The sequence below is a fragment of the Meriones unguiculatus genome, chromosome 16, assembly GCF_030254825.1.
Source record: "Meriones unguiculatus strain TT.TT164.6M chromosome 16, Bangor_MerUng_6.1, whole genome shotgun sequence".
Classification (NCBI taxonomy): Eukaryota; Metazoa; Chordata; class Mammalia; order Rodentia; family Muridae; genus Meriones; species Meriones unguiculatus.
The window spans coordinates 59,403,087-59,430,664 of record NC_083363.1 but is presented as its reverse complement, the minus strand read 5'-3'; the positions used below and the strand labels follow the sequence as shown (position 1 = coordinate 59,430,664).

The 27,578-nt window shown below is 51.2% G+C and overlaps 1 protein-coding gene across 11 annotated transcripts in view; it reads left to right on the top strand.

Annotated features, from left to right (window-relative positions):
* The window catches only part of Cracdl (CRACD like), a 108,849-nt gene extending 86,429 nt beyond the window's left edge, over positions 1-22,420 (top strand). For 10 of the 11 annotated variants that reach the window (XM_060369882.1, XM_021631544.2, XM_021631541.2 and 7 more), the window contains 4 exons: positions 3,307-5,335; positions 19,380-19,567; positions 20,582-20,726; positions 21,633-22,420. In XM_060369882.1, coding sequence (XP_060225865.1) covers positions 3,307-5,335; positions 19,380-19,567; positions 20,582-20,726; positions 21,633-21,775 — 2,505 coding nt within the window. In that variant the 3' untranslated portion in view covers positions 21,776-22,420. The remainder of the gene's footprint in view (positions 1-3,306; positions 5,336-19,379; positions 19,568-20,581; positions 20,727-21,632) is intronic. The other variant, XM_021631543.2, reaches the window with a different exon arrangement.
* Positions 22,421-27,578: the final 5,158 nt, after the last annotated feature.

Genomic DNA, 27,578 nt, shown 5'->3' with positions numbered 1-27,578 from the left:
ATGAAAGTAGCCATATCGGTGAGCTCTGGCTTGACTGAGAGACCCTGCCTCAGTAAATGAGATGGAAGATGGGTTGAGGATAATTCCAGACACCACAGCCACAAGCACATGCGTACATACACACACACACACACACACACACACGCGCGCGCATCCACACAATATACCCACATATGCACAAACACACATATAGACACACATGGACACCCCACATACAAGCATATGGAAAAAGAAAACAAAACAAGAAAAAAAGAATCAGAAGTGTTCGTATTAAAAGAGGAAACCTCTGCCTTACACATTGACAGCCTGGTCGTCAAGACTGATTCTTACTACAAAGCTGGAACACATTTGTGTGCTCCCGGCTGAGCCCCTGGCCCCTACCACAGCAGAAGCTGGGCGGGATTACTGACAATTACTGCCGTGGTGTTTTGCCCTGCTCTGCCTGTGGTTCCAGATGTAGTTGGAGCAGAACACCTGTGACGGTTCACGCCTTCAGTTCCTCACGGCACTCGGTTCCCCGACCCAGCCAGAACAGGGAATGTTGTCAGTCCGTTCTAGTGGGGAGCACTGAGACTGGGTGGCCAGTTCTGGTCTGGTGACTGGAAGAGCTGTCAACTGTACGACCCGAGCTCAGACAGAGACCGATGCCTCCTCTCAGTCCTGCTGGGTTAGTAGCGTCACCCAGCCAGGGAATCACCACACACTTCCTGGCATGGTGGCAAAGGCAGAACGCTGGCCTCAGCTGACTCTACATCTTGGTACAGGCTGAGGATTTCTGGCTCCAGGGTACCAAACCACTTGGACACCCCACAGGAGGAGAGGCCAAGGAGATTGAGTAGATGGAGTGGACCCAGTGCGCCCTGACAGTGATGGGGAGGGTGAGCCCTTCTCTGCTGTCGCTATCCAGAGGCCCTAGGCCATGAAGAAGCTGCTTCTCTACCCTTTGGGCTCCACTCAGCATCTAAGTGCCCCCTCTGGAGAGTCCACCCCCCGTGCCAGCCTTCACCCTGTGTTCCCATGGTCACCTCTCGTAGCTGCTAGTAGCTCAGCTGGAAGGTGCTCTAGCCAGTGCGGAACCCCAGCTGCCAGGTGAACCGGTTTGGTTTCTCTGATTGACGGTTTCAAATCATGGCCCATGTCCCACTGAGCCCTCAGCGTCAATAATGTCCTACAGTAGAAAACATACCAGTGACACGACCAAGTCAGGAACCTGCCGCCTTATGTAGATTTCTTCCTTCAACTTCTTTTGAAATCTAAAAGAAGAGAATTGTGGATTTTGGTAAAAATTAGCTTAGGTATGGTCACAAATATCCCAGGCTTCCTGTGATCGTTAGCAAGCGGATGCCAGCTGGAAAATGCTAAGGTGCCAGCTGTGGAAGCAGCTCAGGGTTAGAACACTTGCCTCGCTGTACAAGGCCCTGGATCTGATCCCCAGCATCACAAAGATAAAAATAAAACACCAGCAGCAAGAACCGACTCTACCCTATCCAAGGTCACATTGCCTACCTTAGAAAACAGACGGGCAGAGCACTGTTTAGTGCAGCAACCTGAATAATTCCCAGGGCCTTACGTCATGAACATTTAAAAAATAGCCAACTGTAGGGCTTTTATTATTATTATTATTATTATTATTATTATTATTATTATTATTTACATTTTATTAACTCTGTATCCCAGCTGTATCCTGCTTCCTCATTCCCTCCCAATCCCACCCTCCCTCCCTCATCTCCTCCATGCCCCTTTCCAAGTCCACTGATAGGGGAGGTCTCCTCCCTTTTCATCTGACACTCTGTTTTATCAGGTATCTTCAGGACTGGCTGCAAAGTCCTCCTCTGTGGCCTAGCAGGGCTGCTTCTCCCTTGGAGGGTGGGGAGTTCAAAGAGCCCACCATTTAGTTCATGTCAGAATAGTCCCTGTTCCCCTTACTAGGGAAACCTACTTGGTTATTGAGCGACCACGGGCTACATCCAAACAGAGGTTCCAGGTTGTATCCATACATGGTCCTTGGTTGGAGAAACAGTCTCATAGAGGACCCCTGTGCCCAGATATATTTGGTCCTTGTGGAGCTCCTATCCTCTCCAGGTCCTACTAACTCTCCTTCTTTCATATGCTTCCCTGAACTCTGCTGAAGGTTTGGTTATGAGTCTCAGTATCTGCTTTGATACACTGCTAGGTAGAGGCTTTCAGAGGCCCTCTGTGGTAGGCTTCTGTCCAACTGTAGGGCTCTTAACCTTTGACTCATTTTCACACTTTGTTTTTGCATGACCTGAGTCTATCTTGATTTTCATTTTCTTCCTGAGAGAAGGAATTGAGTGTGTGACAGCAAAGAGGGAGCCAGGCCAGCGTCCCAATTCCAGCAATCTTTCAGAAGGAAAAATGCCACGAGGCCATGTAGAGTACCAGGTTTGTTAGAGGGCCAGAGAAGCATCATAAGCTTTGACAAGTTTACCTACAGGAGCCTGAGGGGGTCTGTCCTGGAGGTCCAGTAGTAGGGCCCTTGCTTGACATGAGTGTAAGACCAGAGAACTTATGACTGAAGTGTTTGGAGTTTGTTCTGTGGCTTGCGGTTCACTGTGTTTGACGTGATAGAAATGGCTTCTTAAGAAAACTGACTGGTTTTTCAGTGAGGACGCATCTCTGGAGAGTGGAGTTGTGTGGCCTGGAGCTGCTGTTCACCTGGGATGCCTGTGACTGCCAGCTAGTTCAGTCTTGACCGGAGCTGCCATGCCTTTGTCTCCTGGCTCTCTGAGTGCAAGGAGGCAGTAGCAATCCATTCATTCCTGGCTCAGATAGTCTAGAGTGATGTGAAATTAACAAAGACCACAAAGCAGGGCAGGCAGTTGTTCCTTGTGGCTCCTGGTCTCTCTATTTGGCTGTAGTTGGGCACCATTTGGATACATGAGCTCCTGTTTTTCTTTTGTTTTTAAGGCAGGATCTCACTGCATGGCCTAGCACTTGATATATAGACTATCTGGCTAGCTGACCTCAAACTCATGGAGCTCTGCCTGTCTCTGTCTCCCTAGTGCTGGGACTAAAAGCGTGTGCTAACATGCCTGCCTCAATGTGTTGCATTTATGTTGAGGGCCTAACTGCCATAGATCTGCTGAATTTATGAATTTATGAGCCAGGGTCCCAGTCAAGTCCTAAGGGCAGCTGAAGGATCTGTGTGGACATTTACTTTAGCATCAGCCTTTGAGAGAGCTACTGTGTTTCCTAAACCACATTTAGCCCTGGAGGAAGCAAGGAGGTGACAGGCTGTCTAATCTTTGCGGCAGCGATGATGTCTCTCACCTCTGTTTCTTCTAGAGGGCACAATCTGAGTGCCTGAGTGATCTCTCATGGACCCTGGAGGAGGAAGACTATGAATATAAACCGTTACTCCAAGTCAGCACAGAGGAGGACCCCGGTGCTGGGCAGCGGGATCTGATGCTGGGCAGAAGGCCTGAGCTTGGAGGACCTGTATCCTTGCTGCTGCCTGGCGGGGCGTGTGCCAGGCGTGCTCGCCTACAGCACAGTGCAGCCGTCAGTGCCAGCATGGAGGAGGGAGGCTCTCTTAGAGATGTACTCTCAAGTCGCCCAGCTACGCCAGACGTCACTGAGCCCATGGCAATCTCCGTCCCGTGCTTGGAGTCCCCATCTCTGCCAGAAAGTTCTGCATCCGGTATTCCTCACAGTGAAGTCCAGAAGGAAGGGCTGTCCCCCGGAGGCCTGTGTGCCCTGGTGGAGAGCACATCCGAGGAGGTTGTTTGTGGTTCTGCGGATGCGGAAACCCCACTTTCTACTGATGTCCCAGAGCAGGACATGGCGCCTTCCAAGGAAGACTCCGCCCCTCCTGAGGGAGAAGCAGCAACAGCAGCTGCAGCAGCAGCAGCAGCAGCATCTCCTGCGGGAGACACACCACTTCCTGGAGAGGAGACTGCCCCTCCCGACGGAGATGCAGCACCTCCCAAGGGTGTCATGGCACCCCCTGAGAGAGACATGTCACCTCCCAAGGACGACATGGCGCCTCCAGAGAAAGACATGGCGCCTCCCAAGAGGATCATGGTACCCCCGGAGAGAGAGATACCACCTTCTGAGGGAGGCGTGGCACCTCCCAAGAGGATCATGGCTCCTCCTGAGAGAGAAATGTCACCTCCCAAGGACGACGTGGCACCCCCAGAGAAAGGCGTGGAACCTCCCAAGAGGACCATGGCCACCCCTGAGAGAGACATTTCACCTCCCAAGGACGACATGGCCCCACCCGATGAGATCATGGAGCCTCCTAACAGGGACACATCATTTCCAAAGGGAGACGCACCACCCCCTGAGACTGCCACTGACACCAGCCTGGAGACACCTGCAGAGCCAGAGAGACAGGCGCGAAGTGCCCAGGAAGAGGAGGAGCTGACCCTGGTGGTACCCAGGCCCGAGGGAGCAGGGACGGACTCTTCCACGGTCCCTGCCCCGAGCCCTCCGGTCCCCAAGAGCTGCCTGAAGCACAAGGCCTCGGTCCCCACTAGCCCCGTAGGCCAGGACAGAGCAGTTGCGCCCCCGGCCCGCCCCAGGCCTGCACAGGCTGCGACCTCAGGAGGTCCAGAGAGGGCAGCCCCGGGGAGGAAGAGCGAGCGGAGTGCCGAGCCCCCACAGCGCGGCGTGAAGAGGTTCTCGGTGACCTCGAGCCGGGCGCGCGCCCGTGCCAGCAGCTCTCGCCTTCTCGAACATTCTGGCCATGCACCCGCAGGGGGCCGCGCGCCCTTGCTACGGAGTGGCTTTGCCTGGAGGAGTGAGGCGGCCCTTGATGACCTCCAGGTGCTGCCAGAGCCTCAGGGCAGGAAGGCAACGGGTGGTGACCCTCAAGACTCAGGGGACAGGGGGGCCGGCCGGGCAGGACCGGGCAAGAGCCTCCAGGATCTAGAGCCATGTTCCTCCTCCGAGCAAGAAGCGGCCCCCGGGGAGGACCAGAGCCCCTTCCCGGTCAAGCTACGATCCACCTCACTCTCGCTCAAATACAGAGACAGCCCTGCCCAGGAGGCCAAAGCCATCAAGAGGTACAGCGCCGAAGTCAGGTTGGAGAGAGGAGGCCTGACTTTGCTCCCCAAGGATGAGCAGAGCCACGTCGGGGCCGTCCCTGCACTGCGAGGTTCCAAGTCCCCCAACGGGCAGGGGAAAGGGAAGACCAGGTCCCCTGAGCAGCCTGGTACCAAGCCACCCCTGCCCAGGAAGCCGCTTCTGCCGAGCCTCACCCTGCCATACCCACCCACAGGCCTGGATGCCAGCCCTCAGGAGTCCGAGAGACTCATACAAGTCATCCTGCCTCCTGAGCCCCGGAAGGAGAAGTCCCCCCACCAGGGAGCCGGTAAGAGCCTTCCGAGGTGTTGGTGGGAATAGATGGGCAGAGGGAAACCCTGTTCCCTGGAAAGTGTTCCTGGGGTACCCACAAAATCTGTACACACAGGTATAACCTTAGTACATAGAGAATTGGAAGAAAGGGTCGAGATTTCTTAGCACCCCCTGACATTCTGAGAGTTAGGGGGCTGAGGCTGATGCTAGCTGGTTTCTGCACAGACCCAGAGTTCAGTCACCACCGCTGGAAAACAAAACAACGGGCTGCAGCAGCGGCTCCGCGCTTAAGAGCACTTGCTGCCGGAGAAGAGGACTAGAATCTGGTTCCTAGCTAACTGGTGGTCCATGGCCAACTGCCTGGGACTCAGCTTCAGCGGGCCTCGAGGGCCTTCCAGCCTCTGCAGGTCACCTGGACTCACACATGTATGTGCCGCAAACAGATACATACCTATACAGAGAGAAAAATACCAGGGTTTTGTGTGAATGCAGAAAAACCAAATATGTAGATATAATAGGAAAAAAATCTAAACACCGATTTTGCAGACTATACCCGGGCTCTAAATGGGGGTGGGGGGCGGGGCGCAAATGCTTCTCCTGCTTTTTGTCTCAGAAGGCCCACAGTGTGGGTGCTGTTGATGCAGGTTTTCCCTGGGCCTAATCTCCTGCTGGCTTGTGAGGGTTCTTCTGACCTTATTCCCCAAGGGAAAATGCCTTCCCCTCCCGTAATCTGGCATGTAAAGCCTGGCCTCACGTGGAACCCATACTGTGCATGACTAGAGTCACAAGAAGGTCAGCCTTTACTTCCCCTGAGCCAGAGGATGTTAGGGTTGGAACACTGTTTAATAACCTTTAAAAGGAACTGTCCTTAAGATGAACAGGGACAAAATAAGATGATTTGTATTCCTCTTTCATTTATTTATCACACACACACACACACACACACACGTGTACGCACATTTGTGCCTGTAATGGAGAGATTGGGGTCCCAGGGACAGTTTTTCCATGGCATATTTTATTTTTAAATGTCCTAGGCTATTTTTAAGTAGCTTCTATAAGTCGAAGAGTCTGCTTATGTACTGCAGTGTGGGACAGAAAGGAAGCCAAGCCTGGTGGCTCTCTTGAGGATTCCAGAACCCCGAAAGGCAGATGCAGACACAGACGCAGGAAAAACGCACCCGAGGAAACACCGTCAACGCGGGTTCGAGGGTCAGCTGAGGTTTTCTGTGTCCACAGAAGAGGTTAGAGAAGCATGGAGCGGATATAGCGGTTTGAGTTCCCGTGGGCTGCGGAAGGTTTCCAGCGCTGTAGCCCCTGAGCCCTTGGCTCAGGCATGGGTTTTCGGTGCTTTTCTTAACACTGCCTCAGCAAGGGCGTTTGAGGGAAGGGTCAAGGCCTGCGTGATGATTGTGTCCATTTGCAGTGTGTTCTCCAGGCAGCTGTAGAGCATTTCAGAAGCTGTTTTAACCGAAAGGAGAATTGCTTTGTAGGTGAAAGTTGGATATCAGCGCCATCTGCTTCCATGGCCTGGTGCTGGAAATGTCTCTCAGGGGCCTAGTAAATGATCAGAACTCAGGGTCACAGAGCTGGAGGGGAGGAAACTTCAGGGGTGATGATTGGCCCCTTAATTATGATCGACCTCTTCGACACTATAGAATGTCCAGGATAGGCAGGAGAATTGTGAGCTGGAAGCAACGTTGGCCTAAGAAATGAGACCTGCTCTCCCAAATGAATAAACAAACAAATAAGAAAGTGTGCTCCAGATAGCATGCTCTGAATCTTGTGTTCTGTGCTTTTGCTCTGACTTACAAAAAGGTGAAGGGTTTATTGGGCTTACACATTCTGATCACAGTCCATCATTAAAGGAAGCCAAAATAGGAACTCAACTGAAGCCAAGGCCATGGAGAAAAAGCTGCTCATTGGCTTGCTTCTAGGTTCATGTTCAGCAACCTTTCTCATAGATCCTTGGACCACCTGCTCAGGGGTAACACTGCCTAGAGTAAGCAGGAGGCAATTGAGGCCATGTCCCCACAGTCAAGCCTATAGGCCATCTGATGGAGGCCAGTTCCCGGCAGTCATGCCCACAGGCCAGTTTGATGGAGGCCATGTCCCAGAGGTCATGTCTAGTCCAGTCTGATGGAGGCCATGCCCCCACAGTCATGCCCACAGGCCAGTCTGATGGAAGCATTTTCTCAACTGAGGTTCCCCCTTTCCCAGATGACTCTAGCTTCTCCGTCCAGTTAACAAAAACTAACGGCATGCCTTACACACATGAAGTCCCAGCTTTAGTGTCTGGGGCCTCTGTTGATTTTTTTGGAGGAGTACCCACATATATATTGAGTTTTGTTGTTGTTTTGTTTTTTTAGCAAAACCATCGTTACTCACATTTACATTTCTTTTTAACCTTGCCCCTCCCTCCTCTGTTCTTTAGGCTGCTGGGGCTCTATTTCCTGGCCTTTCCTGTGCTCCTCAGTGTCTGTGACTCTCAGAAATGGGGACATTTTCACTGTGGAGAACGAGTTCAGATCAGAGAGTCCCCAGTCTCCTGTCCTTGAAAGCCTCCTAGCACAGTGACCTCTCACAAATGCCCTCACACTGGACAATGAAATCTAGAAGAAGACCAAGAAGTTCCCAGAGGTAGCAGAAAGGTCTGTGATGAAGGGATAGGACAAGTGAATGCTCCAGAGTATTAACTCTAGTCTGTATCCTGTCCGTGACAATTGTTAAGATTCTAAGCTTGTGTTAAAGCTCAGAATTTAACAACAACAAAAAAGTATTTACTGTGTGTAAAATTTAAGATGATTTTCATGTTACTGAATGCAACAAAGAGTGGCCCTAGTAGGTTTAGAATGTAGACTCTAAGGAGTAGCAGAAAGAGCGATAGTAAACTAGAAGTCAGAGGTGGTCTTGAGCTCCCGGGTTATCGTTGGCTTAGACAACGTGGGTGTGAGAACACCCAAGAGGGGACCTAACCGTTGCCATATCTAACAGAAAACACACACATCTAAACATGTTCCGGGCTCAGTGATCTCTGATACACCAAAATAGCTTAGCACACACGGTGAACCTCATTTCATTTTCGGGGGAGCTGCAGAAGACCGTGCGGTTAAAATTCTTCCTTCCCAGAAGTGGCCGGGGTCTTTCACAGCTCTCTCCTGCATTGCAAACACAGTGTTTTGTCGGCATTCTATATATTTATTCTTACCAAAGAATAAATATATAGAATCCTCTGATTTTTCCAGTCTTCAAAGCCACACTTTCTTGACATTAATTGTCCCGTTGTTGTTGTTTTTGCTTAATTTTCATGGTTCTAGGGATTGAATCCAGGCCCTTGCACATGCTAGGCAAATGCTCTGCCACTGAGCTCTGTCCTCAGCTCCGCGTTTCTCTGTTAGGAAGCTTTGTACTTAATACTTACTTCGATTCCGTCATGGAGCTGCATTGTCGGTATTTGGTTGTTAATAAATAATGTTCTAGGAAACTTTTTAAATAGGCAAGACAGAGCGACCTCCTCCCTACCCCTCCCTGAATGACGTGGAACCCCCACCCCCACAGGAAGAGCCACCACAGAGAGACCCGCGCCTGTTCCTCCCCACACACTGCAGTGGCGGCTCCCACATGCTGGCACGTGAGCCACACGCGCTGCCCGCAGTGGCTGCCATCTGATGCTTGGAGTCCACAATAAGACGAATATGTCTTTCATGATCAGCTTGAGTGGCTTGACCCCATTATTTTAAGTACTGTTTACTCTGAATGGCACCCGGTGGAGGGCATTGTGCTCGTATTGAGTCTTTTTCCTCTTGGTCTCTGTCCTGGCTAGTTTGACACAAGCTAAAGTCATTTTAGATGAGGGAACCTCAATTGAGAAAATCACCCCCGCCAGACTGGCCTACGAACAAGCCCGCGGTGCGTTTCCTTGACTGATGATTGAGGTGGGGGGGCTTACCTCACTATCACTGGTGCCAGCCCTGGGCTGGTGGTCCTCGGTGACACAATCAAGCAGGTGGAGCATGCCGTGAGGAGCAAACCAGTGAGCAGCACTCTCCACAGCCTCTGCATCAACTCCTGCCTCCAGCTTCCTGCCTTGAGCTCCTGCCTCGACCTCTTTTGATGACGGAATGTGATGTAGAAGTGTAAGCCGAAACGGATGCTTTTCTTCCCAAGCTGGTTTGGTCATGACGTTTTATCACAGCAGTAGAAACCCTGAGACGGTCACCCTACGGTGGTCACCGTTCTGGCCAGCTTCACCTCTGAACCACATTGTGGGCTCTCCAGGACAGATTCCCGGAAGTGGGCTCCATTGCACTGCTCAGCAGGTGACTGTAGATTGTCCCCCCCGTGATGACTGGCCTCCCGGCACAGCGGAGACTGCTCCCCACACCCACCACGTCCTGGCTGTTAGGCGAGGCTGCCTAGTCTGTGCCCCACCCCTGCCTGACGTGAAGGAAGGAAAATGTCAGCCATGTCATACAACTCGATCAGTGAGTTCGACCATCTCAACAGGAAGCACTCTAACTTCCCCTCATCCCACAGCAATCGCACCTTGTTCTATCAGGGAACTAAACCCAGGACTTAGCGAACCCTGGGCAGGCACTCTCACACTGCAGCCGAGACCCCTGGCACAGAACTCCCCACCGTTCCCCAGCCTGCCTCCCCTCCAGCTCCCTGCCCACATCCAACCATGGAGCGTTCCTCTTTAAGAAGTCTCCACACCTCCCCAACGCATGTGGGGTAGGTAGACTCGTAATTCCCCGGGTCAGAAACTCAAGGCTTTTTAGATCCAGGCCAGGGCAAACAATTCCGCATTCTAAGTCAATTCACCTCCTCTTGGAACCCACACTCTCCTCCAGCCTCACACACCTCTGCTGGGGAAGTACCTCTCACCCTGACCTGAGTATCATGGATTTGGGGCTTTGCTCTCCAGGGTCAGTTGAGTTTCTCAAACTCCGAGCATTTTCCCTTGTGTGTAGGATGAGGTTGTGGCTAATATGGGCCACGGAGAACACAGCACAGTGAGGGCATGTTTGTTACCTGTGACACGTGACACCATTTCAGGGTGCAGAAGTATTTTCCCAATGAAGTGCCAGTGTCCTCCTGCTGGTGGCAAAGGACACACTGTGGCCAGGATCCTTCTTCCTTGTTCAGACCAACGTGCCGGTCCACGGGTGGAGAACACTGCACAAGCGTAGCAGGATGGAACCGTTCAGGACCCACTTACCAGCCTGCCCCGAAGTAGGAATGGTGGAACCTTGTAGGACTTCCTGTGACAAGCTCCGCTCACTCCCTCCACCCCCTCTACCACCCTCTACCCAAGGACTGGGACAGGAATGGACACTTCACACACCCTTGAGTCTCCTAGGAGATCCTGCAAAGCTTCTTGGGAAGCTGGGCATGTGTTCCCTGTGGTTGAGCCCCTTGGAGGATTGGTGGCCAATTCCAGCCACCGGGACGTTGGGCAGAGAAGGCTTCCCTGTGACCTCCTGCAGCCCCAGTGCCTGCTCTGATGAGCTACCAAGAGCAGAAGAGAACCCCAGGGAGCCACTGAAAACCCAAGAGGCCTAAACGTTGGCAGGAATTTTCCGGAGTCCTTCTGGACATCTCCCAAGTGTATGGCAAGCCCAGTAAGGGAGTGGCAGGTGTCAGTCAAAGAAGAACTCTTACTGTCCCGCCACTCCTCCTCCTGGACTTGTCGTCACCGGGAAAGGAACCTGGCCCAGCTCAGACACCTGGCCTTCAGGGAGCAGGAAACTCACCTTGACTCAGCTCAGGCGCTGTGTGAGCCACAGGCCATTCACACCTCGGGCACGTTTGTCTTCCCTGGCATTTGAGGGAGAAAGATGGTGGGCATCCTATAGTGCACGGGGCAGACTTACCTCCATGGCAGAATTACCAGCTCCAGAGGCAGTGCAGAGCCTACGATGAGTTATTCTGTCACGGCCACTCAGAGTGACAGTTCAACGGGGAGGAGGCGTGTGTGCCAGTGATGCATGGGCCCTTACTCCTTAATGTGGGGTGCACATTACTCCGTAAGTGAAGACCAGAAATCAGAATGCCATGTTCTCGTCTTCGCTTTGCCACCTGGTGGCCGTAGGAATTGGATTCTCTAGAGGAATTAAGGGTTTACTGTTCTAGTCAATAAAAGATGAGTGTTGGGCTATATAATGTTTATTATTAGCCTTAGGATGATCATGGTGGTTTTATATAAGCTGCTACAAAAATGATAACCCACAGACACCTGTTAGATTTTATAATTGCCTTATTTACCTTGGGCCAGGCAGGTATTTCATTTACGTCATCTCAGTAACCTCACCGTCCATCTCCCAGCCCCATCCAATGCCATCTGCCTTAATCCTCCTCACCTGTCTACCTTCCATCCATAATCTCAATAGACTTGCTTATATTTTTCATCTTGGTATTTTCTCCATCCATGCCATTTTTAGAGTCTTTTTTCCTTGTTCATGTGATTCCTTCTTCACCCAACCCATTGTGGCATCCTCCTTCCTCCTCTCTTCTCTTCCATCTCTGTCTCTTTCCCATCTGTCTGAGCCCGGGAACCTTAGCCATGCCTACCCCATTCTGCCCTGCCCAGGCTTTAGGCCTTTAATCAACCAATCAGGTATAATGTCTTAGGCAGGTTTACACAACAAGGATGGGTGCAACCAGACCTTGGGGGACAACATCAGAACAACCCCCAACAGTTTACTAAATTGGTTTACTCCGTACTGTGAGAATGGCCCACCAACAGCAGGAGCACACGTGGAAGGCCAAGAACGCAGTAATGCTTGGGTCTTGAGGCTGCATGCACCAGCAGCTGGAACTGTCCAGCAGTGGCTGTCTCACACCAGAACGCCACAAGGTGTTCCAGAACCCAGTAGTTGGTCCACCCACAAGGCTAGGTGCCTCAGCAGTGCCAGCCTGGCACTGAAGGCCTGGAAGGTTCCCGAAGAGCTACTTGTCCTCTGCCCATATTGTAAGCATAGAAGAAGGAGAAGAGAAGGAGGAGGAGGAGGAGGAGGAGGAGAAGAACAACAACAACAACAAAACCAAACTGGTTTTTAATACCAGCGAGTAAATGGAATAATCCTCCTTCTTCTATGTCCTTTTTATCTGAGCTGCTACCAGAAGGTGCCACATCCATTATGGCAAGTCAGACAGTCCCATACAGACTCACCCACAGGCCAATCGGATACAATTCCCCAAATGAGGTCTCCCCTGCCAGGCCCTGTTGAGTCTCAATCATGACATGTTGTCATTTAAAGCTAGCCATCCCGGACAAGTGATCCTGAGCAAGTGACTTTATTCTGTGAACTAAATTCCGTGAACCCTATTCTGTCAGGGTCTGAAAAATCGATCTTGAGGAGGGTTATGAAGGTCCTTACGAATACCATGACTTAGTGCTAGAGTCTGGATCTTGAATGTCCTTCAAAGGCCTACATGTCACGTGTTGAAGACTTTTGTTTGCAGCCTGTGAGCCTTTGTGGGACAGAGGAACCTTGGCAGGCAGGCTTAGAGGAAGGAGATTAGGTGAACCTGTGAATAGAAGTGAACCTCATAATTCTTTTGTTCTGCTCCGCGATTCCATGAAGTGAATAGGCCTTCTCTGCTACAGGCTTCTGTTGTAGGCCCAAAAAGGGCCAAGTGGCTATGAAAACCCAGACACTTTGAGCCAAAATAAATATTTCCTCAGGTTAATATTTACTGGGTTCCAGCCAGTGCTTTGCTGTAGTGACAGGTTGGCAGTGCCAATCTGAGCCCTTCTCTTTGGTGGAGAGGCCTTACCCACCTGCGGAGGCTTGCTGAGGGAGGACCCAGCTGTGTGACAGAAAGGAGACCTTCACTCTGCAGATACGGGCCATCCCTGCAAGGGGTCACTTCCTCCTCCTCAGCCACTGGAGGCGGTTCTTGTGGGTTCCAGTTGTCACTGGATATTCTCCGGAGGGCAGGGGCAAGAATGCTCATGGCAGGCATTTGTGTGTGTTACCAGTTGTGTGGGGAAGATGTCATGTAATACAGTGGTTTTCTTCTTCTCATTACGCTACAGCTCAAAAGCCTTTTTATATAATGGTCCCCACATCCTGTGTTCTCACAAGATCCCACTTCCGTCTGAGCAGGTGGTCAGGACCTACTGGCTCTGGGCTGAGAGCTGGGATTGGGTTGTTGCTCTTGGCCCGAGAGACTAGTTTTCATTGCACAGTTGGTGGCAGCTGAGAAAAATAATGTCCTTTGGGTCTAGCAACCCCCCGACAACGCACCTCGGCTCCAAGGTGCCCTACTGTGAGGTGTGGACGTTGGTCTGGGCCAGTCTAGGGTGTGTGCCCTCCTTGCCTGGCCAAGCATGGAGCAGCAAGCTCTGCCTGAGTGAGGAAGAGACCCTGTCCCTTACTGCCCCTGTAAATGTGCCTGCACATGGATGACCAGATTCCTGGCCTCTTGCCATGCATCACCCCATGTGAGTCACTTGTTATTTTGTAAACTCCTTCTCGTCGTGTTTGACCTCTGGGCAGAAGGGCTCCAAAACACAACAATAAACTAGAACGGTGACCCATGAACTAGGCCCTCGGTTGTGAAGATAGAAATTCCTTCTGTGTGGCACAGTTTGACCTGTGCCCTGGGCAAATGAGGAAGTGTGAAATACCTCACAGAGGCCACCTGCCACACGAAGGGTCAAGAATAGCTGGATCCTCGCGGCTCTTGCCATCCCGGACCACTTAGAGTGGCCATGGCTTTTAGAAACCATGACAGTTTAGTTATTTGGTGTGTGAATACTCACTTACAGACAGGTGTCTCATGGTGTGGGGGGGGAGGAGAACTTTGGGAGATGATTCTTTCTTTCTAGCATCTAGGTCTGTGATTTGGGGATTTCCAGGGGGGTGTAGGGGCTGGAGAGGTCTAGTCAGGTCTTCAGGATTGTCAGCAAGTGGCTTTATCTACTGACAGAGGCTTTCCGTCATCCTGTCCTGTGGGTTTGAAGAGCGAGCTGTGTGGGTCAGGCAGAGGTGAGTTTCTGGGTTGAGGGTGGAAATTAAAACCACAAGAAGCCTGAGGCTGGGGCTGGAGAGATGGCTTGGCGATTAAGAGTACTGAGGTCTTCTAGAGTTCCTGAGTTCAATTCCCAGCACCCATACGGCAGCTCACAACCATCTGAAATGGAATCTGGTCCCCCCTTTTGGTGTGTTTGAAGACAGAGCACTCGTGTGTGTGTGTGTGTGTGTGTGTGTGTGTGTGTGTGTGTGTAAATAAGTATTAAATAAAAAGCCTGAGGCTGAAGAAACAGAGTCAAGCAAGGCGCCCCGGCTGTGCCTCTTGACTGGAGAGGAAGTCTCGGGGTAAGGTATAGAAAACCCACACATGATATTTGGGCAGAGCAGTGAATTTTGAAGTTAGGGGAAATACAAGGTGAGGTTCCTTTGAGTGTCTGCTCTCAGAACCAGCCTGTCAGTACATAATCTTGTATGCTCTGTGTGTCTGTTCCAACAAATGTATCCTTGATCTGTTAGTGTTGGACTTGTAGCATTGCAACTCATGACGAAAGTACCTTTTGAATACATAACCTCTTTGTAAGGTGTATCACAACCATCTTGCATGCAGGAACAGCACGTCAGCACTAACTCTCGGTGTGGTTGGAAACACTTGGCGCTGTACACCTTTAATCCCAGCACTCAGGAGGCAGAAGCGGGTGGACCTCTGAGATTGAGGCCAGCCTGGTCTACAGAGCAAGTTCTGGGCCAGCCAGGGCTACACACGGAGAGCTTTTGTAAAAATAAAAACACTGAAAACACCAAGAAAAAGCCCAAGTGTGTGCCACTAAATAGACCACAAAGAGGACACGTGTGCAGTGCAGGAACTGACACGGAGACAGAATGTCCTCCGGCTGCAGTTCATCTGGGAACATGCACACCAAGGAACGCACATGTTTCTCCTGCCAAACAGGCCTCCAGGCAACCAGGGAAGCACCTCATCTGTGGGAGCAAATGCATGCTTCTGGGGAGAGTATCCCCAGTCAGGGAAGCAGCGAGCAATGTTGATTTAGGAAAGGCAGGAGGGGTGGTTTCATTCGGAGTCGGAGCTAGCACACAGCTCTGCATTCTGTGGGAGCTTGCTTTTATGGAAAGCCCATGGCAGCTTTCAAAGTGCTCAGAGGCTTTAGATAAAGCCTCTATCAAGCACTCCAAGCCTGGGTTCCACTGGAAGACTACTGGTGACTGCTGGATAGACCTGATGGAAAGCCGCTACGATCCACGAGTGTGTGTTGACCAGGAGCTGTCTGTGAGCAGGGGCAGATAGCAGATCAATGAACAGAGCTTTAGACTTCAGAGGGCCAAAGTCCCTCACGCTGGAAGCCCCACGTTAAGCCTCTAAGCAAACACGAGGACGCATGGGTCCCCAGGACGCAAGCTCCATGCCTGCCCCAAGGTCCTCTTAGCATCCGTCTGTAGCCCCCACGAACGTCATATAAATCAGGACTGTAGCTGGGGACCTACAAGGCAAGCTGACAGGACTGCGCGCCGTTTGCTGAAGTGCAGAGGTGTGGTCTCCTGCTTGAGAGACATGGCCACTGACATGTGCGCTTTAGATCGGACGTTATTGAGCACACTCAGGCCTGCTTCCCCCCGAAGGTTTCACTTCTCGGGAACAAGCTGTGGATAGACATCTTCACGCTGGCAGTGTAGGAGCTTCGAAGATGGCTTCAGTCAAAGTATTTGCCTCACAAGCACGAGGACTTGGGTTGACTCCGCAGCGTCCATTTATTTGCCTGTTCTACCTGCACTGGGGTGGGGTAGGGCCCTCTGGGAGCCCTGGCTGTATCAGTGAGCTCCATCTCAAAAACTAAGGTGCATTAACCGCTGGCACAAATGAGCTTGTGTGCACCCATGCTCACACACAAACACTTGCACACACAAATCGTTGCTTCGTGGAGAACGGCACAGAGCAAGTTTTTAAGAAGGGAAGGCAGGGTGCCTTGGTGTTTGCCTAGGCGGGAGGGAGCATGTGCTTTAGCTTCTCAGCCGAAGAGCAAGAGCCATTGAAGTTCACAGCTTCCAGCTCATGGCCTCCCACCCACAGCTGTGTTCTTGACGGCTGTGAGCTTCCAGGCTCAGCCCTGTGCCAGGCGTCACGTGCAGCGTGGCCCATCAGTAAAATGGTTGTGTTCACATTTATTTATTTATCTATTTGTTTATCTATCTCGGCAACAACAAAGTCAGGATGGTAGCCAGCAAGCTGGAAAGGAGAGCAGCACACAGGTGCCTGCCCTATGCTGGGCTTTGGGGAGGGGGAATGGTACTTCTTTTAATCTTTACAAACATCTGCGAGGCATAGAAGCAGTTTGTCTTGTGGAGTTTTTACACCCCCTCCCCCCACTCGCTCTTTCAGGTGGGGGCGGGGTTGTCTGCCCAGGAGCACATTGCTAGCCCGAGGCCATAAACTGAGCCCCAGGACAGGCTGTCTTGAGCATTAGTGCTTTACAGATATTTTCCCAAAGAGATCTTGAGGGAAGAAAGTATGGTGTGTGACTGAGAAGGAAGGAATTTTGAAGAAGAACCAGCTCCTTTGATGGGCTCCTGTTCTTAAGCAGCAGGAGGATAGTTTCCTTGAATCACAAGTTGTTTTCCCATGCAGTTGGGCTGTTTTTTTTAGGGCGAGCTATTTGGCTCCCACACCTGCAGCATTTGCCATCTGGAAGTGTTAGTCTGTTTGTTCCAAGGCAGATTAGATGCTCCCTTCCCTGGCAGCTGTGTGGGGGTCAGCCTCTCCTGGACCCTCCGCAACATGTGGTTTCTGGGGTTCAGTCAGAGAAATGCCTGGCTGTTTCTAGGAGTGTTGGTTTCAGACCTAGGAACCTACTTGGCAACCTAAAGCCCCTGTCATTCAGGGAGGAAGATGTGAAATGTTAGAAGTCTTTAACCAAATCCCCAGGAGACTAAGATCTGTCTATTGAGGCAGGAAGATAAACAAAGGAGTGTTTGCCTCTGGTTTTATTTGAACTGACACATTAACAGTGCCCAGCTGGGACTGACCTCATGAGCAGATTTAATCACAGGAGAGATTTTATGGTGTGACCATGACCCTGAGAGTTAGTCTTCAAGGGGGCACTTACAGAGTCCTTGGCCCCTGAAGGCTACGGTAAACTGCCCACTGCCTGAGTTCACTCCTTTCTCTAGCCTTCCCCCGCCCAGGTGGAGCACAGACTCAGAGGCCCTACCTCCAACGTGGCTGTCGAGTACAGAAGGCGAGGGTGCAGAGCACGGAGGTCACTCAGGCCTGTGTCACCGAGCAGAAGAGCTGTCACCCGCTCTGCCCACCTTACCAGACAGGTGCAGCATCTCCAAGCTCAGTATTGTAGGTCATGTCCAAGTTGGGGGGAATACAGGAACCGAGAAGGAGAGAAATGCCTGGTGAGGGATCTTGGCCACTTGCCCAGGCCAGTGCTTAGTGGAGGTGGCCAGCATAGGTCGCCTGTCTCCTCCCGGCACAGCCTGGTACAGCCGCAGTTTCACCTACTCCCGTGGGTCAGCGCGTGAAGACCTGGACACACACAGGCACAGCTGGAAGCACTGCCGTCTATAGACAGACAGCTCGGTGACCCCTCTGTGCTTGGAGCAGAACTCTGTGGCACACCCCTGATACGAGGAAAGAAAAAACATTACTTTCTGCCAAGCTTAACATAGTTGCTTTGTGTGCAAGACCAGTTTTCATGGGAAGACAGGGAGGGAAACTGTGACTTGTCACAGCCCCCCTGAGGTGTCAGCTTTGGGTCTGGTCCGCTAGGCCGCATCCTGCATCCAGCCCCAGGACCCCAGCTTTCCTCAGTGGCCTTGCACACCAATCCCCCTCACCCGCAGTTCCGCATAACCTTTCTGCTCATTTCTTTTAATGTTGTAAAAACTTTATGTGCCCAAGTGTTTTGCTTGCGTGTTTGTGCACACACTGCGTGTGCACCTGCAGAGGCCAAAGAAGGTGACCTAACCCCCGGACGTGGAGTAACAGACGGTTGTGAGCCACACGGAGGACTCAAACCCAGGTCCTCAGGAGGAGCAGCCAGTGCGCTTAACCTCCTCCCTTCCCACCTAAGTGTGTGGCATCAGGAACTTACCAGAACTGTGCCGTGTGCCCTGTGCCTTTGGCCTAAGGGGTGACTGGAGCCCTAGCTACCCAGCACTGAGCAGTGAGGAGGCGTGACACCAGGGACCCACCAGACCTGCTGAGGCCACTTCTCTGCCCCGATTGAAATCGGGAATGGCAAGTTCTTCTGGTTGTGAGTTTAATCTTATCAGAACTGTTCAGAATACGTTGTTAGCCGAGAGAATTCAAGTTCAAACCCAGAGAAAAATGCCCGTCTATGTCCACTCGAGGCAGCTGCCTCTGGCCAGTGCTCAGTGGGATCAGGTGGGGGTGGAACACGAGAGAGAGAGTTCGGAGGGAGCCACTGGTCACGAAGGGTAAAGATAGGATAGGAGAAAGCAAAGGGGCCAAAAATCCCAGAGAGAGTCTCCGGATTTCGTGGAGAGCAGGAGCCCGTGTTACACATGCGGGCCTCTAGACTTCCTGTGTCAGGGGAAGACAGCATGAAGCATGAGATGGATTTGGGAACGGCGTCACATCCCACAAAGGCAGCGTGGTCAGGACACGAGTGCGGTCACCACAGCAAGCAAATCCGGATTGGCAGGGGGAGCGTAGCTGGTCCCGAATGAAGGGGCCGGCAAAGGCATCATGGCTGTGATCATGTTCTGACTCCTGCAGACAGAATGCCCTGGTAGAGATTAGCTTTCAAATGCGTGTGGGGATGGCAGTCACATTTCACTTTTTGGTGGCTCAGACCTGAGGAAACGATCTATTTGAGGTGTCTTTAGAAAAACTCAACTCTGCTGAGGAAGAGACGCCATGTCATCAGAGAGGCCTTGGCTCAGGGGGCCAGGGGAAGTGGGGCCTCTCTCCCAGACTCCACTCCTCAACCCCACCTCTCAGCCCCCTGAGCCAAAGCAATGCACGCTCCTCGAATGGGAGAGAAGCTGGGGGTGAGAGTGTGTGCCTAACCTCGCTGCCTTGTCGTCTTGCCACAGAAAAGGGGCAGCCTCTTGCTGTGACAGGTCCTGGGACTGACGGGCAAGCCACCCCACCCTGGATCACCATGGCCCGGCAGAAGCGAAGAGGAGCCCCCGACCTGCCTGTCAACCAGGAAGAGAAGCCTGGGCCTCGGATCCTGAAGACAGAAACTGGAAAGGAAGCCAAGCTGCCTGAAAGAGCCCAGGTGCCCAGAGTTAACACCCTTTTTCTGTGGTGTTGGGGGGGGTCTTAGCGGGGTGCTGGGGTGGGTAGCACTGTCGGGATCACAGAGGTCATGCTCGAACATCACAGAGACCGTGCCTGCGGTGCCTGCTGTCACGGGCTTGGCGACGCTTGAGGCAAAGGCATCATGTCAGCTTGTAGGCCTGCTCTTTGCCTGTGTGGGCTGTCAGGAATGCAGTGGAGACAGTACGCTGCTTGGCCTCCTAGGCAACGCAGCTCGGCCTCTGGAAAAATTGAAGATGGTTAAGACGACACCTCCCCCCACTTAGAAGCACGCCAACCCTGTCACCGGCTCCCTCTCAGCCCGTTGTGTCATGACAAATGAACCCTGTTCCTGTTGCTGCCTGCTGGCTTCCCTTTGTCTTCACCCGGGGCTGCACAGCTAAAATCCGGGGTTGCACGCTGTATTCCGCTGAAAGCGGCTTCCACCAACCCCGACAGCTGTGCCTAGAAGCAGGCCATGATTGGCTTCCGGGTCCCTCTGCTGCCCAGCGCAACAAACGGGGTTCGAGGTGTGGGAGAAGAGCCTGCACTTTGGTAGGGCCCGCTTTCCTTCCTGCTAATGCAGGCTCGGTTGCATCCACAGCTGAAGGCGGAAATGCGGAGCAAGGGAAATGAAAGAAGGAAATGTTAGCCCATTTCAGCTTGAGCCATTATACTGCTGTCACAGAGCCACAAAACTATTTCCAAACCAGATCCGTTGGGCTTTCACATAGAATGCTTCCTGCCTACCATCTGGGGTGGAGGCTGTATGTTGTAGGGACAGTGAGGGGCCACTGTGCTCACGTGGCTGGGAGGGGCTGGCAAAGGTCAGAGCCCTGGTGAGCCGGGCACAGAGCCCTTCCAGAAAGTGGCAGTGGCGTGCTCCTCTTGGGTGGGACAGCTTGTAAGTAGGTGTGAGAGACATCTGCCCACTCTGGCCTGTTTACCCCTCGGAATCTTGGACAGTGTGTGTGTCATTCTTGTGTCTCCACAGGAGTCTGTGAAGCAGGGTGACTTCGTGCGAAGTAAATCTTTCCTGATGACCCCTGCCAAGCCTGCCATGACCCAGAGGCAGGGGTCAAAGCTGAGTCTCAAGGAGGGACTGCAGAGAGGAATTTCGCTGTCCCATCAGAACCTGGGTATGAGATTGGCTTGCCTTTGCAAATACTTCGGTATCATTATAACCCAGTTCTTCCTGTGATGGGAGTTTGTTCTGTTGAATCGCTTTGCCATGGTGAGCTGGCCTTTTTTGTTTGTTTTTTAAATCAGCTTTTCTTGAGGTGGAATTTACATGTCATAGGGCCCGCCCACTTTAAGCGTGCATTTCAGTGTCTGATAGTGAGATGCGTAGAGCTGTAGAGCCCTGACACCGACCGAGCTGGCAATCTAAGAATAAAACATCCCCTCATGCTGAAAAGAAACTCCAGTTGTCACATTTTCTTCCCTCCAAGTAGGTAAACACTAACCTACTCTATGTCTCTGTAATATTTGCTTTTGGGGGGAACCTGAAATCATAAAGTACAGCCCTTTTTTTTTTTCTGCTGTTTTTGATTCTGAGCTCACTCTGGTGGGCTGCGCCAGTTTTCTGTCTTACTGGCCCTGGGGACTGAGCCCAGGGCCTCCAGCACACTAGTCAAGTGCTCTACTACTGAATGGCATCCCCAGACGTAGTATTTTTTCAATTTAATTTATTTTGCGTTGTAGTTAAAGACACAAAAGTTTTACATTCCCAGCCATCTTTCAGTGGGCGGTTGTGAAGGCGTTAGGTTCATTCCCACGTGCAGCCCACCTCCAGTGTTCTGTGGTTAGACCACAGTGAACATTTCTCCACTCCCTCTACCTCCAGAACCATCTAAGCCTGCTCCAGAGCTCTTCACTGATAGATGCCCCATACTCAGTGCTTGACTCTTCACCCATTTACATGTTAGCGGGGTGTGTGTTCTGGAACACAGTGAAGACTGTAACGCATATTTAACCACATTCGAGAGACTTAGTGAAAATCCACACTCTGTCTCCTGCCTTTGTCTGTCTTGTCTCCCCTCCAGCAGCTCAGGCAGCAGCGACAGCCGAGAAGGAACTGCACCAGCTGAAGAGAGCCAGCTACGCCAGTACAGACCAGCCGTCCTGGATGGAACTGGCCAGAAAGAAATCGCAAGCTTGGAGCGACATGCCCCAGATCATAAAGTAGATGGGCAGCCCGCTGACGAAGGACGTCTACCACAGTGACGGGCCACTTAGTTTTAAACTGCCAATCAATCACGGCAAGCAGACTGTGAAACTTAAGATTGATTTTTGTCAAGGGGCTATGATGTGCTCGGGGAAGAGAGAGGAGAATCCGGCAGAATGAAGAAGAGCAGCAGACAGCCTCAGTGCGAGGCTGCAGGAACAGCAAGAAGAATGCTGTTAAAAAAAAAAAAAAATCCAGGAGTGCATTCCTGTGCTGAGAAATCAGTGCCAGCCTTTAGGGTCCCCATGGCAAAGAGGCCCCAGACAGGCAGCGAATGGAAATGAAGAGGGGCATACATGTTGAGGGCGCTTTAAGAAGAGAGCAGGACCTTCCCTTGGGTCCGAACTCTGGCCACTGTCTTGCCATGGACTGTCATCGTCATCTTTCATGTTTACTAACAGGCATGACGTTTAAGGTACAGCAGGGATAGCCTACGCAAGAACAGCTTTGAGCGATCCAGTTTCTCATCATCCTGAGAGGGATGTGACAAAGCTTGTCAAGTCATAGACTCTTTCCAAAAATAATTTTTAAATTTTTTCCACCAGGCCTCTGTGTCCTGGACCATTGTACAGTGCATCGCCTGTTTAATAAAAGGTTTCAAACATGTTTCTGCTTTGCGTGCAAATGTTGTTTTTGCTCACAGGCAACATCTTCTGATGCTGAGTGAAATACCTCACACCCCACTGAAAACCCCGGCTTGGCTGGGAGTTTGTGTTGGGGGGGGTTGTTGTTTCTTTTTTTTGTCTTTATTGTTCTAACAGAACATTGGTGTTCATTTAAGGAAGAAAGAAGAGTATGTACAGTTTGGTTTGGTTTTCCTCATTTGCTCTGTGCGTCACAACACTGTAAGAATATAAAATTCTTAAAGGCTGTCTGTCGAAGTTTGCTTTCTATGCCATGATAAACACCATAACCCAAAGCAGCTTGGGGCGGGAAGGGTTTATTTTGGCTCACACATTTCAGGTTACAGTTCGGGAAGGGAAGGCAAGACTGTATCAGAAACCAAAACACAAGCCACGGGGAAATGCTGTTTGCCGGTTTGTTCCCCCTGGCTCGCTCAGCCTACTTTCTTCTACCCAGGACCATCTGCCCAAGGGGGAAACTTCGAGAGAGTGAGCAGACCCCTCCCACAAAACTCATCAATCAAGAGAATATTTCCCTACAGGCATGATGATGCGCTATCTAATGAGGCATTTTCTCAATTAAAGTTTCCTGGCTTGTGTCAAGTTGACAAAAAATAAAATAAAATAAAAATGAAATAAATACAAGTAAGCGGGACACTAGAGAGACTTTGTAGCATTTCACTTATCCAGCCGGCATATTGCTAGATAACCGGGTCAGGCCAGGAATGCAGAATGTGGCAAAATCCAGCTGGAACAAAACAAAACAGATCTCAGAGTTTCTGGATAATGCCTCCTTGGTTGCTCTAAAATGATTCCAGTTGGTTCCTTGCCACAAGCTAGACTCAAAATCAGTCCAACATCACAGTATGTTGTATAATTTGATTCTATGTCTCCTAAGGATTGCCACTTTTAGTCTGTTTCCATCTCATGAAAATTCCTTTTCTAGCTGTTAGTCCTCTTAGCAATTTTATTGCGTCTGCCTCTGTTGAAATAATACGGGACAGTTCTTTCCCTAGCCAAACTGATTCAGCAATGGCATTCTCTTAGAGAACATAACACAAGAACTCTGAAGCTTTGACTGAAATAGTTTTTAACTAGGGGGAAAATCCATTTGTCTGTGCTTACCCCAATCCATCATTTGTCCAACCGGCAGAGCATTTCAGAGGGAGCCTTCGGAGGCAGCGTAGGAGGCAAGAGCTGTGGGTCGGTCTTGATTCCGCAGACATGACTGTTCTCTCAGCTTCAGGACGTGGTGGACAGAAGGCTGTAGGCTTGGGGCAGTAGGAGAATTCGGTAGGTAGAACAGTGTCCTCTAACTCGCATGATCCTCGAGGAGGTGGGCTCTTCTGGTCTTCTGGAAAAGCCAAGGCACGGCCAAGGCTCGGTGATGACCTGGAAGCCTGGAGTGGTGACAATGGGGAATGCCTCGAGGAGTCACCAGACTGCGTCCTCCTGAGAAGAAGGACTGGGCAGTGCTTGGCGTGGGCGGTATATGTTAGCTGACTTATTTACGACCCTCTTCCGTCCTTGGGATGAGTGCTTATTTCTGTTGTGCAGATGAGGACACTGAGGCGCATGGAGGCTAAGGCCACCGAGGGCCTACATTTTTAGACCCTACAGTGAATCAACATTGCTGGGTTTGTTTTTCAGAGCTGAGGCTAAAACCTTTGTGCTGCTAGGCAAACACTGTACCACTGAGCTAGACCCCAACCCTAAGCATTCGTGCTTTTAAAATGCAGTGAATACAGGAGAAAACCTTGTTCTCAAGGCATCATGGGACATGCTGAACAGCTCCTGTGCTGTAGGAACCAATGTGCACCTCCTGCTGTCTCCCTAGTGACCACCTTTGCCCTCATGCTTCAAAAGGGATGAGAGAAAGTGTTGCCTTTTTTGTTGCTTTAATTTTGTATTTTTTAAATAGTCAGACAGCCTTGAACAATGCATAATGTTTCTAACTTGTATGAGAGCTCTCTGTAAGTGTCTGTACAGTGCAGCCCAACCCCATGAAAACTCCATTTTTTGTGGCACATCCATTTTTTTTTTATGGGAAAGGAATATAATGAATAGACATTAAATATGCAAAAATCAAGAGGAAGTATCTTAGGGGCAATGATGAGCTGAAACCAGAGGATGGTTGTGGCTGAAAAGACACTTGAGGTTGGGGCTAGGGGATGGCTGGTGAGGCAGTCTGATTATACAGCTGATCCTGGTGGCCTGGGATACGGTCTAAGTGGGTGGATTCCATGTGGTGTGAGAGGAAAAGAATGTAAATAAGGGTTGACATGTAGGTTTTTGGCTGGAGTTCTCAGGAGAGTGGAGAGATCATTTCCGGAAGTGGGGCCTGAGAGGGAACCCACAGAAAAGAGGACATTGTCAAATGCGGCTTCCCATTAAGCCAATAAGTAGACATCACATGTCCACAGGCCAAGTTACAGCTTCGGGAGATCTCAGTTTGAAATGGGACAGAAATTCAGGTCTGGAAGAGGAAGAGGGGGCTTCCAGGACCGACCTAAGTATGCCCAACCCTAGGGGCCTGGAGAAAGCAGATGTATCCAAACTGTCTTTGAAGCAAGAGCAGAGAGAAGACAGAGAAGGGCGTGCAAAGGGTGTGTGCAGCTGTCCAGGCTGAGATCCTCTGGGTAACAGTGAGAACAGGAGTGGCTGTGGGCTCCAGCACACGGAAGTCATAGGTGACCTGGATGAAGCCCTTTTCTAGGTGCTGCTGGGGTAGAGGCATAAATGAGGTAGGTCAAAGCCAGCCGGCCTATTGCTGTAGCAGCTAAAACTAACTGCCAAGAACTGCACTGTGAAGCAGAGCAGAAGAAATGGTGGGGTTATGTGGCTGAAGGGTTTTGTGTATTGGAAAGGAGGAAATAAACTTAGAGGCAAGAGGAGAAAATCAGAAAAGCACGGGGCTAGTCTTTTGGAAGCAGCCCTCCTCCCTAGAGATCCGGACAGGGGTGAAATCCTCTCATCCATGGACAGCTCCTGGCAATGGGGAGCCCGTGTCTGATGAGCCCCGTGTCTGATCCAGTTGGCCGCGGTCAGCCAGCCTGTTGTGATGTCCTTGCCCTGCTTACCCTGCTACTGACCCATTTTCTTTGATGCTGAGTTTCGTGTTGAGGGGGAATGGATACAGTGTTATGTGGTGTGCAGAACTCTTGTTAATCCCAGAAATTCAAGGAGAAAGACCACCGACCCAAATCGTCATGGCCAAATGAACTGAAGCAAGCAATTGATTAAAGCCGGCTTTTTCATTCATGCACGCTGGCTGCCTCCACGCAAGGCAGGGTTCAAGAGGTCAGCACTGGACGTGGGGAAGACAAGGTTTTTGTAGCTCAGGGGTAGGGACTTTCCAAATGCAGGATGTGGTGAGCGAATAGGTGGGATTCCAGGAGCAAGCGTAAGCATAACGAGTTAGTCACGACACCGCCTGAGACAAAGACACGGTTGCCATTCCTGGAACAGGCAGCACCGAACCAGTCTAGTTCAGGCTACACAGCCCAGTCCTTGAGAAGCAGACTTCATCATAAGCAGGAATGAGCCTAACTTGTCTTTCCTATGAGATGGCTTTTAAGCCTAAGATATGGGTAGGCTAGTTAATCACTCTCATAGCCCACAACACATTCACTGAATCGCTGGTCTGTTTTCACCTTAAAGAGCTAGGTAAAATCCAGTAACAAACATATCAGCAGATTTTATGCCTGGGAAAACCCAAAGCTTTCACGGTTCTTGGGCATTCAACTCCCCTACTCTGCTCTGTATTTGGGACTTCTACATTTTTATTTAATGATTGTTGCTGTCTTAACCCAGAAGGTGGCCCCTTGGGCAGTCTGTAGAATTCCATGTGCACATGACATCCCTGTGTGTATGTGTGTGTGTGTACTTGTATGTAGGTAGAAATGCACATGTATGTGTATGGAAGCCAGAGTTCTCCATCGATCCAGGGTACCTTTCTTTATCACTTGTCTTTCTGTTAGACTGGAGCCGATTGCCTAGCCTGCCTAGCCAGCAAGCTTCAGGGATCCCCTTGTCTCTGCTTGGTAGCACTGGGATTATGGGTGTTCATCCTGCCCCACTGCTGACAGCCTTTGTCTCGGTGGAGCCCATTAAACTCGGGGTAGCAGCACAGCTGTGTGCGCGTGAGGAGACACAGCTTTCTTCATCTTCCTGGTCCCGTGGCTCCAGCCACCCCCAGCGGGACAAATCTCCCTTCTCACCTGCGCCACTCCACATAAACCAACAGCTTCTTCCAAACAAGCGGCAGCGTGCAGCAACCGGAGTCCTGATGGATGGACCTTTCCCAGCCCCGTCCAGGCCTAGCCTTTGACTAATGGCTGACACCAACAAGATCAGTGCTTCCCAGCGTGCCCAGCAGTGGACTCATCTACCTGAGTCGTCACCTTTCTCCAGCCTCTGTATTAGACTGACTGTCAGCAGCCCTGAGGACCCTCCCACCCCCACCCTCTAGCGAGCTTCCGGGAAGCTGAGGACCAGCCGCTGCTCCAGCCCTGTCAGCGGCCAGATCCAGGGTGACCAAGGCTTCCTGTGTGTGCTGTGGAAAGGATGGGGGACCACTCGGTGGGTGAGAGATCAAGAGGAGAAACTGATAGCACCCGGACATCACTCTGGAATGGAAAACAGAGGGAGAAACTGAACGGAAGAGAACAAAAGGTGGCCGCTTTTCATGCGATGACTTAAAGAGCTGCTGTTTTAGGCTGGGAATTTAACATATGTCCACAAACTCTTCACCCTCCCCGCTTCAAACCTCGGGGGCACACTGCCCTTGCCGACTGCACACTTGTAAATCAGCAGTGGCCCCACCCACAGAGGGTTTGTTGGAAGCGCCCTGACACACACACCTGAAGCCGCCCACAGCTAGCATCAATATATACATTGTATGCAAAACGTATATATCCGCCATAAACCTGGCTTCTCAACGTGACGGAAGCACGTTGTAGCTTCTCTTCGGCACGCCTGAGTTGCCGGCGTGGCTGCTCTGGCACTTTGGGACCTTTGGGACTTTACTAGGTAAAAATAAGAGTTCCATACCGCCACAATCCATCTGATGACTGAGGGCCTGGCTGTGAGGACACACGGGTTATTTGCTTGCCTTCAGAAAAGCAGAAGTGTCTGTCAAG